General features: G+C 56.4%; 1 protein-coding gene across 1 annotated transcript in view; it reads left to right on the forward strand.

Moving 5' to 3' along the window:
• Window positions 1-6502, forward strand: part of ASB10 (ankyrin repeat and SOCS box containing 10) — an 11854-nt gene extending 5352 nt beyond the window's left edge. The window contains exons 2-5 of the mRNA XM_015426707.1: window positions 745-1012; window positions 1146-1650; window positions 4575-4688; window positions 5827-6502. Of these exons, the coding sequence (XP_015282193.1) occupies window positions 745-1012; window positions 1146-1650; window positions 4575-4688; window positions 5827-6012 (1073 nt within the window). The 3' untranslated portion in view covers window positions 6013-6502. The remainder of the gene's footprint in view (window positions 1-744; window positions 1013-1145; window positions 1651-4574; window positions 4689-5826) is intronic.
• Window positions 6503-9809: the final 3307 nt, after the last annotated feature.

The following is a 9809-nucleotide window of genomic DNA, read 5'->3' on the forward strand; positions in this document are numbered from 1 at the left end:
GGAGGAGGAGGAGGAGGAGGAGGAGGAGGAGGAGGAGACGGGATTGCTACCCCATGGCCCTTCACTACCCAAAGGTGTCTCAGAGCTGCCGACAAACTCCTCTCCCTTCCCCTCCCCACAACAGACGGACACCCCCCTGTGAGGGAGGCGGGGCTGAGAGAGCGCTTGACAGAAACTGCTCTTTTTATTTATTTATTTATTAAGATTTATACCCCGCCCTCCCCGCAGAGCAGGCACGGGGCAAAGCCCATAAAAAACAGGTAAAAGCAATAAAACAATCATGACAGTTAATAAAATTATACTCAGTTTAACAAGATGGTCTCCAGATGTTTCTCCAGGGCGATGTTATCCTGTAGCTCAACCAGGTCAATCCAGTGGCCCCGCAGAAATTGTGGCAGATCTTCCTGGGCCATCCTTACCCCGATGTTGTCCACCTCATTGGTGGCGGTGGTAGTGGTGACAGAGCTTGACAGAGCTTGTGACTGACCCAGGGTCACATCAGCAGGTGCAAGTGGAGGAGTGGGGAATCAAACCCGGTTCTCCCAGATTAGAGTCCTCTGCGCACTTAACCACTACACCAAACTGACAGAAGGCAGCTTCCCGTGTTCGTGTCCCTGAGCATGCGCAGAGCGCCACCTCCCTCCGCATCAGCTCTCTGCTGGGCTGGAGGGTGCCGTCGGTGCTGCCCAGAACCTTCTCTCCCCCCCCCCGGGTCCTGATGTGCCCCCCCCATCTCTCCTGCAGGACTCTGGTCGCTGACCTACGAACAAGAGCTCACCACCCCTCTCCACATAACAGCGAGCCGTGGCTACGTGGACTGCCTGCGCCACCTGCTGCTGCGGGGGGCAGATGTGGACATGGCCCCCGGGGGGCAGACGGCACTGCACGTGGCCTGCACGGCTGCCACACCGGACTGCGTCAGACTCCTCCTGTCCTTCGGCGCTGACCCCGAGGCGGTCTCTGAAGACGGGCGGAAGCCCCTGCACCTGTGCCAGAGCCCGGAATCCCTCCAGTGAGTGCCGCCCCCTGCCGGGCGTCGCAGCTTCACAGCCAGCCAGGCCCCAGGGGCCGGGGTGATGGGCATTCCAGGGGAGGGGAGGGGCTGTGCCCCGGCAGCTCCCAAAGGCTCTTTGCCCTCCTTGCAGGTGCGCTCAGCTCCTGCTCGGCCACGGGGCTCGTGTGAACAGCGCCACGGAGGAGGAGGAGGACACCCCCCTGCACGTGGCTGCCCGGTGGGGCCTGGTGGAGCATGTCCGCCTCTTCCTGAGCTACGGGGCCAGCCTGGAGGCCAGGAACACAGAGGGGCAGACGCCCCTGAACGCGGCCTGTGCCCAGCCTCACCCTTCCTCCGCCACGGAGGACTACTTCCAAGTCTGCCAGCAGCTGGTGGCCGTTGGCGCCCAGGTGAACACCGCGGACCTGGACCGCCAACGCCCGCTCCACCAGGCCTGCAAGAATGCCAACTCCCGAGTGGTGGAGCTGCTCCTGTCCCACGGCGCCAACGTCAACATCATGAGCTACAGCGGCAACATGGCCATGCACAACATCCTGCAGGTGGCGGCCTACAGGCTGGATCACCAGCCGGAGAAGGCGGTGCGGGACCTGCTCAACCATGGGGCCGTGCGGATCTGGCCGGGAGCCCTTCTCAAGGTGCGTGGCCTGCTGGGGGGGGAGGAGCCCTTGGGAAAGCATGGTGCTGGGGGGGGGCGGGGGCTGTGGCTTCTGCAGGGCAGAGAGTGCCGGGGCTGGAACTGGCCCTCTGAGGACCCCCCTCCCCCTCCCCCAGTAAGACGGTCCCCGCAGCCCCAGTGGCCTTTTCCGGGAAGGGGCCGGCCGGCCTCCTTCGGCACCACGGGCCTTTGGCGCCATCCTCCTCGGGATTCATCGGCCTCATTGGTGTCCCCCCCCTCCCGGGCATGCCCTCCTGGGCTCCATGAGTGGGCCGAACAGTGGCACCCACCTTCCGCCCAAGAGCTTCTTCCGTGTTTGCAATCTGGCCATCCAGCTAGAGGGGACGTCTGTCCGTCCTCCCCAGAATTACTGTTGTCCTGCAGACTACAGAGGCTGGCTCCCCGGGAGGAGACGGCAACGTGGAGGAAGGATTCTGAAGGGTCACGTGTCCGTTGGGCTCCCTCCCCGCCCTTCCCTAAACTCTGCCCTCCCCCAGGCCCCGCCCCCAAATCTCCAAGTCTGCAAGCCTGAGTTGGCAACCCGGTGTCCCCTCTAAGCTGAGTGAGTGTGAGCTAGCTCACATTCTTTTAGCCTCCAGCTCACACGTTTTTGTCTTCACTGAAGAAAGATGGCTCTGGAGCAAACTCACAACTCTTAATGCCAGGAGCTCACAAAGTAGGATTTCTGCTCACGAGACTCCATGGCTTAGAGGGAGCATTGGACCAGGGCAGACCACCTCTGTTCATCTCTGGCCAATTTTTAAAATTGTAATTCAGCAGAGTTAAAAATAGCTTAGTATTGCCAGAGTAAAATAATTCAGAGTCCATGTGTGTTTAAAATAGAAAGTTTTTACTGCATTCTAGCTTAGGGAAGGGTAACTGGGAATAAAATAACAACAGAGCTAAACAGCTACATCTTTACACTACAACAGCTAGACTAGAAGAGCTAGCAATGGCTTCTCTTTCTTCTTCTTCAGAACAGAACACAAAGACGGGAAGAGGAGCCATAAAATGCTAAAATACTTTGACACTTTGCTTCCAATGAAACTCCTAGATCAGGGATGGTTTTCCCGGGCTTGTAGTCCTAAACTACCATTGGCTACATGAAACACATGTGACTTCCTGTGAGCAACACAAACATACATTTAACCCCATATATACTGAAGTGTTTTTAACATGTAACACCCAACACAACCCCACGTAACGAACTGGGATCCCAGCCGGGGTTCCCTCTGAGCTGAGTCGGTGTGAGCCAGCTCACTGTTTTTGAGCCTCTGGCTCACACACTTTTTGCCTTCGCTCGGGAAGGATGGGGCCAGGAGATCACAAAGTAGGATTTCTGCTCACAAGACTCCACAGCTTAGAGGGGACATTGGCTGGCACCCCAGTGAGTGAGTGAGTGAGTGAGTGAGTGAGTGAGTGAGTGGTGGAGGAGAGCCCCGCCGCACCTGCGGTCAGGTTTTTTGGGGCAGAGGATGTGACGGCAGGACCGGGACGCAGCCACAAGGCCTTGTGCTCTCCCAGGACACAAGCAAAGTGCCCTGCCCTGCCGTCTCTTGCTTTGAGGCCTGCTCAGTCTCTGCACCCCCTTTGGAGGGGTGGGGATCTCTTGCCCGACCGCTCAGCAATTTCATGGCGTGCCCACAAAGAGCTCTTGTATGGTGAGAAAGGGAGAAAAGTACCTCGTTCCCTACCTGCTCTATCCCATGCATAATCTTATAAACCTGTGACGGGACAATAGCTTCAAGGCAGGCAGACAAAAGGAAATACTCAGTGAGTGATTCACCTGCGGGATTTACTGCCAGTGGATGCAGTGATGGCCATAAGAACATAAGAGAGAAGTCCATGCTGGATCAGGCCAAAGGCCCATCCAGTCCAACACTCTTCTGTGTCACACAGTGGCCAAAAAATACCAGGTGCCATCAGGAGGTCCAGCAGACTGGAAGCCCCCTCCCACTGTTGCCTCCCCCCCCCCAAGCACCAAGAATACAGAGCATCACTTCCCCCAGACTGAGAGTTCCTACCTATACCTTGTGGCAAATAGTCTCTGATGGACCTCTGCCCCATATGTCTATCCAATTCCCTCTTGAAGCTGTCCATGCTTGTACCCGCCGCCACCTCCTCCTGTGGCAGTGAATTCCACGTGTAAATCACTCTTTGGGTGAAGAAGAAGAGGAGATTGGATTTATAGTCCACCCTTCACTACCCAAGGGAGTCTCAGAGGGGCTTACAATCTCCTTTCCCTTCCCTTCCCCACAACAGACACCCTGTGAGGTAGGTGGGGCTGAGAGAGCTCTGACAGAAACAGCTCTTTTTCAAAAACAACTCTGAGAGAACTATGGCTTGCCCAAGGTCATCCAGCAGGTGCGAGTGGAGGAGGAGTGGGGAATCAAACCTGGTTCTCCGAGATTAGAGTCCGCGGACTTCACCACCACACCAAACTGGCTCTCCAGGACTTCCTTGTATCTGTTCTACCCCGCATGGATGCCCTTAAAAAGAGGTTAGGCGGGTGAGTCCATCAGTGGCAACCAGCCAGGGTGAGTTGGGAACCTCCATGCTCAGAGGCAGTTTGCCTCCTAAATCCCCCTGCCAGGAGGCGACATCCGGGGAAGGCCTCAGCCTCTGGGCCCTGTCGGTTGGCCTTCCCGGGCTGGCCTCTGTGAGAAACAGGATGCTGAATTAGGCAGAGCACTGGTCGGATCTTGCAAGTCCCTTCTTATGTTCTTACATCTTCAGACCCTCAGAGAAACACAGGTGGATGACTGGTGAGCAGAGGGCTGACCACAGCCTGGGATAACTGCCCATTCGGCTGGCCTCCTCCTCTGTCTCTGTGGGGGCTGGGGGAAGCCCTGCAAGACCCCCCTCCTCTCTCTCTCTCTCTCTTCCTGCTTCCCTCCCGTGCAGGTGCTTCGCCACTGCTGTGGCTCCCCCCGCACCATCGAGGCCCTGGTCAACAGCTACGAGCACGTGCGTGTCACCGAGGAGTGGGCAGAGGCCGTCCCGGCTGAGCTGGTGCAGGTGAGCCTGGGATTCATCGGTGCCTCCTCCAGAGGGCGCCCGCTCAGGGCGAGGGGAGTTCGAGGAGCAGCACCCTCAGCAGCACAACAGTCTCCCCCCTGTGGACACCTCCCTCCTTTCCCGCCTCCTGGCCTTGACCAGCAGGGGAGGGGGGGCCGTGCACCCTCCCGCTTTTAAGGAACCCACCACCAGGGGAGGGGGGGAGTGTCTTTCCCTGGTGTTTCCTGGCGTATCTGGCTCTATGCTGTGTTCTGTGTACAGGGCAACACCAGCCCCAACACGTCCTTCCCTGTCCAGCCTGGCAAGTTTACGGCCAGGGATAACGGGATCCCCTTGACTTCCGCCCCGTTCCTCCTCCAGGCTTCTGAAATCACCACCACCACCACCACCACCCCCGTGTCCAGCTCATCCCTGAGCACTGAGGGCTCCTCTGGCTCGCCCGTCTTGGCTCGGAGACTTCCAGCCTTGGCTCGTGGGTGCCTCTGTGCCTCCTCTCCCACTCCGAGGGGCCCGGCTGCCCATCGGCCCTCCGGTTTCCTTGCCGGGCCCTCCCGAGTTCCAGCCCCCTCAGCCCATTTCTTCCCAAGAGTTTGCCCACACCACCCCTTTTGGAGGAGTCATTCCACACCAACTGGGGGCTCCACAGCTCCTGTCGGCTCCCCCCACCCCCGCCCCATTAGTTGGCAAGCTGCTCTGCCACCTTATCGACCTTAAGCTCCAGCCGTCTGGTTCCCCTTCAGTTCAAGCCAAGCTTGTCTCTTGTGCAAAGGTCTGGCTAGTCCCAGAAGGTGTCCCTGGTGCCCCCGTGTGGATGGGAGCAGCCCAGGAGACGACATAGACTTGATCTTCTTCTCCAAGGGCTCCTCTGTTGGGATGCTGCCTTTAGCAGTGCCAGTTGGCCCCATAATGGCTGAAATGTAAGAGACTCTGGGTGAGTGTGAGCTAGCCCATAGTGTTTTAGCCTCCGGCTCACACATCTTTGTCTCGGCTCAGGAAGGAGGGGGCTCCAGGGCAAACTGATTCATGCAGCAGCCAAATCGCTCGCTCACATCTTCAATGCCAGGAGCTCACAAAGTAGAGTTTTTGCTCACAAGGAGACTCCACAGCCTTAGAGGGCGCATCCTCTCTTCTCTTGCAGGAGCACCCTCACTTCTTCCAGTCGCTCTTCTCCCTGGGCCGGACTCCCCGCTCCCTGAAGCACCTGGCGCGCTGTGCCCTGCGCAGCTCCCTCGATGGGCATCTCCTCCAGGCCCTGCCCGCGCTGGGCCTGCCACCCCCCCTGCAAGAGTTCCTGCTGCTCCGCTTCGAGGACGTGCTCTACTAGGGGCGAGCCCCTGTCCCCGGAGGATCGGGGCGAAGACACGAGACACCCCCTTGCCCCCACATATCCCCATGGGGCCCGGTCGAGGGGCCTCTGCCACCGGCACTGTGAGCGGCGCCAGGCACACCTCCTCCTCCCCCCCCCCCAGTGAACTCTGCCTTCTGCTCCTGGGGTGGTGAGCAAGGAGGCCACCCCTGGCCCCAGCCCGGCAGCAGCAGTGTGGTTGTGCACCTCTTGGCCGCAGGCTCTGGCACTCCCTCTTCCCCACATCAGTCACTGTCCCATCGCAGCTTCCCGGGGTGGGGCTCTGGCGACTGGCTGCCACGGGGAGGCTCTGGCACGGCGGAACATGCCAGAAAGACATGGCGACCCAAGTGGGCCCTGAGCAAAGCCCAAGCGCCCCAATGGAGGCCGGCCATTGGCCCACGAAGCTGGTGGCGGAGGCGGCGGCGGCTTGGCAGATCCTATGCAGCTATGGATCCACAAGGGTTAAGCTGACACTAAATATTATGAAAATACAAAATTTATTCAGGTGTACACATTTTAAAACTTAGATTCATTAAAAATATACCATTCAGACTTTTCAACATTCATACATAGATGGGTTAGTGCTGTGCAACTGAACCAAACGCGTTTCGGCCCCTCAAAGGGCCTTCCTCAGTGGTCACAATTCCAATTACAAATTTGACATACATGTTAAATACATATACAGTGTAAGGCCAGATGTTGTTTCCTAAATACTTCTGTATTTGTTTATTATTATTCTATAAGATGGGCCTCCAGTCTAGCCAATTAAAGTCCACCAATAATTCTGGTAGCACAAACTTGTGTGAGTTGAATGTATGTCACTCCATCCTGTACACGAGGACACACTGTAACACAATGCTGGAATGTGGAAATGCAAGACAGACTCTCCTCAAGCATCCCGCTTGTGACCAGCAGCTGGAGGGGACAGGAAGAGACGTGTTTCCAAGCCCTTGGCTCCCACCTCGCCTGGGAGAGGGCGCGCCAACAGCAAGGCCTCGGAGGACTCGCGAGTCGGGAACTGTTGGGACGGCTGCACATTGGGTTGATTTCTGCTGCCGGGATGTGTGTTGCTGCTGCGCTGTTTGGTATTGTTATGCTGCCATTATTATGGCCAAGTGTTCAAGCAATAAAACTCTGATTTGCGGAGGATTGCCCATTGGGCGTGACTGGGGAGGGGCAGAGGACACCCGTGGCCCCCCCCCACTCAGTGGCAGAGCCAAATGCTGACGCTGTGCGATGGCTCCCGTGTCATCCGTGGGACCTCCCAGTGTAAAGCTCTCCATTAGCAGCAGGGGGTGGAAAAGGCCCGCCTTCACCTGCCGCCAATCACACTGCCGGGCCAGGAGAGGGATGGCCAGAGGCTGTGAAGGCTAAGGAGCCCCTCAGACCTTCCTGTGCTCTTCGTAGTCAGGATGCTGAACGGAGACCAGTGGCACCTGATGCCGGTATCAGCCCAGCCTGACATTCTCTGCTCTTTCGTGACAAATCCACCCCCTCAAGGCCCCTCTGCCTTCAGGGAGCTCCGCAGACAGAAAACCCTGCATCACTTGGCTCTCAGGAGGTGCAAGGGGCCCCCGTTGGGACCATGCCCATGGCCTGAGTGGAGGGGGGTTTTACTTCTCCCCCCCCCCCGTGCCGTGTTCCTGAGCAAAAGTGTCTGGGGGGGGGCACGTATGCCTGCTACCCTGACACCTGCTGTTCCCCAGTGGGGTAAACCATACTCCCCGTTTTTCAACAAGAAGAGGGCATGGAGGAGGCATAAGATCCCCCTCCCCTGGTGCCATGGGCCTGATTTTAACTCAGCCCCGTGCGTGCCTGCTCAGTCTGTTCCAACCATCCAACCGGCCGGCTGCTCCGTACACGGGTGGGAGTCCTTCCTTCAGCATTGTGTGGTTAGGCCCTCTGGGGGCTTTTGCACTGGCCAAAGAGGGGCTGATCCATTATGCTGCAAGGAGTGGTGGGTAAACGGTCCCTCATCCAGGCTCGCCCCCACTATTTTACTGAATGGGAAGGTGATCAGGTGTATCGGAAGAAGCGTGCGTGCCACACAAACACCAAGACCCGGAATTAACCTTTGTCGGTCTTCAGGGCACTACTGGAGACACCAGCTTTGTCCTGCTGCTTCAGACCAACACAGCGACCCCACCTGAATCCATGACCAGGCACTGTCAGTGGTCTTAGTCACTTGGGAAGCCACCATGTCAGGTGTGAAACACACAGAATGAGTGTTGACTACGGAATGAGTTTCTCTTGTTCTCACAGGAGGGGTGTGTGTCTCTTACACACAGTCACAGAGTGGGCAGGGCCCACAGAAGCCACCTCACTCTGCCTCCTGCTGCTCCGTGCAGGAAATCGGAAGGTAGGGCGTCCCCAGCAGATGGCTGCCCAGCCTCTCCTTAAAGGCCTCCGGGGGGAGAGAGAGAGACCACCCTCCTGGCAAGGTCTTCATCTGAAATCTCCCCTCCTCCTGCCCAGTCGAGCCCCTTAGCAGCAGAGACCAAGGCCTGGCCCTCCCCACCCAGCGAAGGGGCCCGCAGGGTGGAGTCTCCGCTCCCTCCCAGGCTTCTAAACAGCCTCACTTGTAGGCAGGCTTCCCGTGAAAGGGCTGGTGGTTCAGTCGTCCAACTCTTTTTGCTACCCTCCAGACCTTTCTCAGAGCACAGTGTCCAGAACTGGACTGAGGACTCCAGAGGAGGTCTGCCTAGTATAGAGCAAGCAGGGATGAACATCTGGAGCAGAGGTCCATCAGTGGCTATTAGCCACAAGGTATCGCCTAGGTGGGGGCTGTGGGGGCTCAAGTGGTTAAGATGCTGAACTGCAGACTGGAAGGTTGGTAGTTCAGCAGTTCAAGACCCGAGTGCCGCATGACAGAGTGAGCTCCTGTCTCTGGCCCCAGCTCCTACCAACCTAGCAGTTGGAAAGCAAGAAATGGCAAGTAGATAAATAGGTGCGACACATTGCCCTCCTCAGTATGCACCGCATTACATTCTTTGACCAAACAAGTTTTAGGATTCATGATCCTGTGTCCTCTTCCTCCATGAGTATACCCCCCCCAGGATCCCCACTTCAGCCTTGGTGTCCAACTTTCCCCTTTTTTGGGGGGGGGGGTATATGGGCATATGCCTTGGAACCAAAAGCTTTTAAATATTTCAAACCTGGTTTCTTCCCAAACCACAGCTCAAAAGGTGTTCTCCCTGTCACTTTAGAGGGAATTCTATTATGCAAGAAGACAGCTGCATTTACTGCTTCTGCCCAGCAGGGGACAGGCGGTGCAGACTGCATAGGCAGACAAGGTGCCATTTCTTTTTATTATTATTATTAAACTCTCCTAAAAAGGAGAGAATTTTATTGCTTTAAATTTTACAGAAAAAAAGGGAGGGTATATAGAGGGATTAAGAAAAGGGTGAGTGATGAGTAAATTAGTATATTAATCTTTTATCAGTGTTAGTACAGTCCAAAGCTTCTCCCGTGAGCAGTCGATCTTCTTGCTTCATTGACAAGGTGCCATTTCTTGAATGCTCCTATTAAGCCGCTCAGCTGCTCCATTGTGCTGAAGAGAGTGAGGCATAGTAGTTTTATGTTCAATGCCTTCTTGTTCCACAAACCTTTGGAACTCATTGCTATGGTATTCAGTTCCATTGTCTGTAGAAAGAACCACTGGAGCTTTGCCAAATTTATTTTTCACAGCTGCAACATAGTTTCTGAATTTCTCAAATACTCGGTCTTTCGTTTTTATCAGGTACATGTACACATCTGCTTCCAGCATCCATTGT

This window comes from Gekko japonicus, unplaced genomic scaffold (assembly GCF_001447785.1).
Source record: "Gekko japonicus isolate JY-2015 unplaced genomic scaffold, Gekko_japonicus_V1.1 scaffold2912, whole genome shotgun sequence".
NCBI classification, from domain to species: domain Eukaryota; kingdom Metazoa; phylum Chordata; class Lepidosauria; order Squamata; family Gekkonidae; genus Gekko; species Gekko japonicus.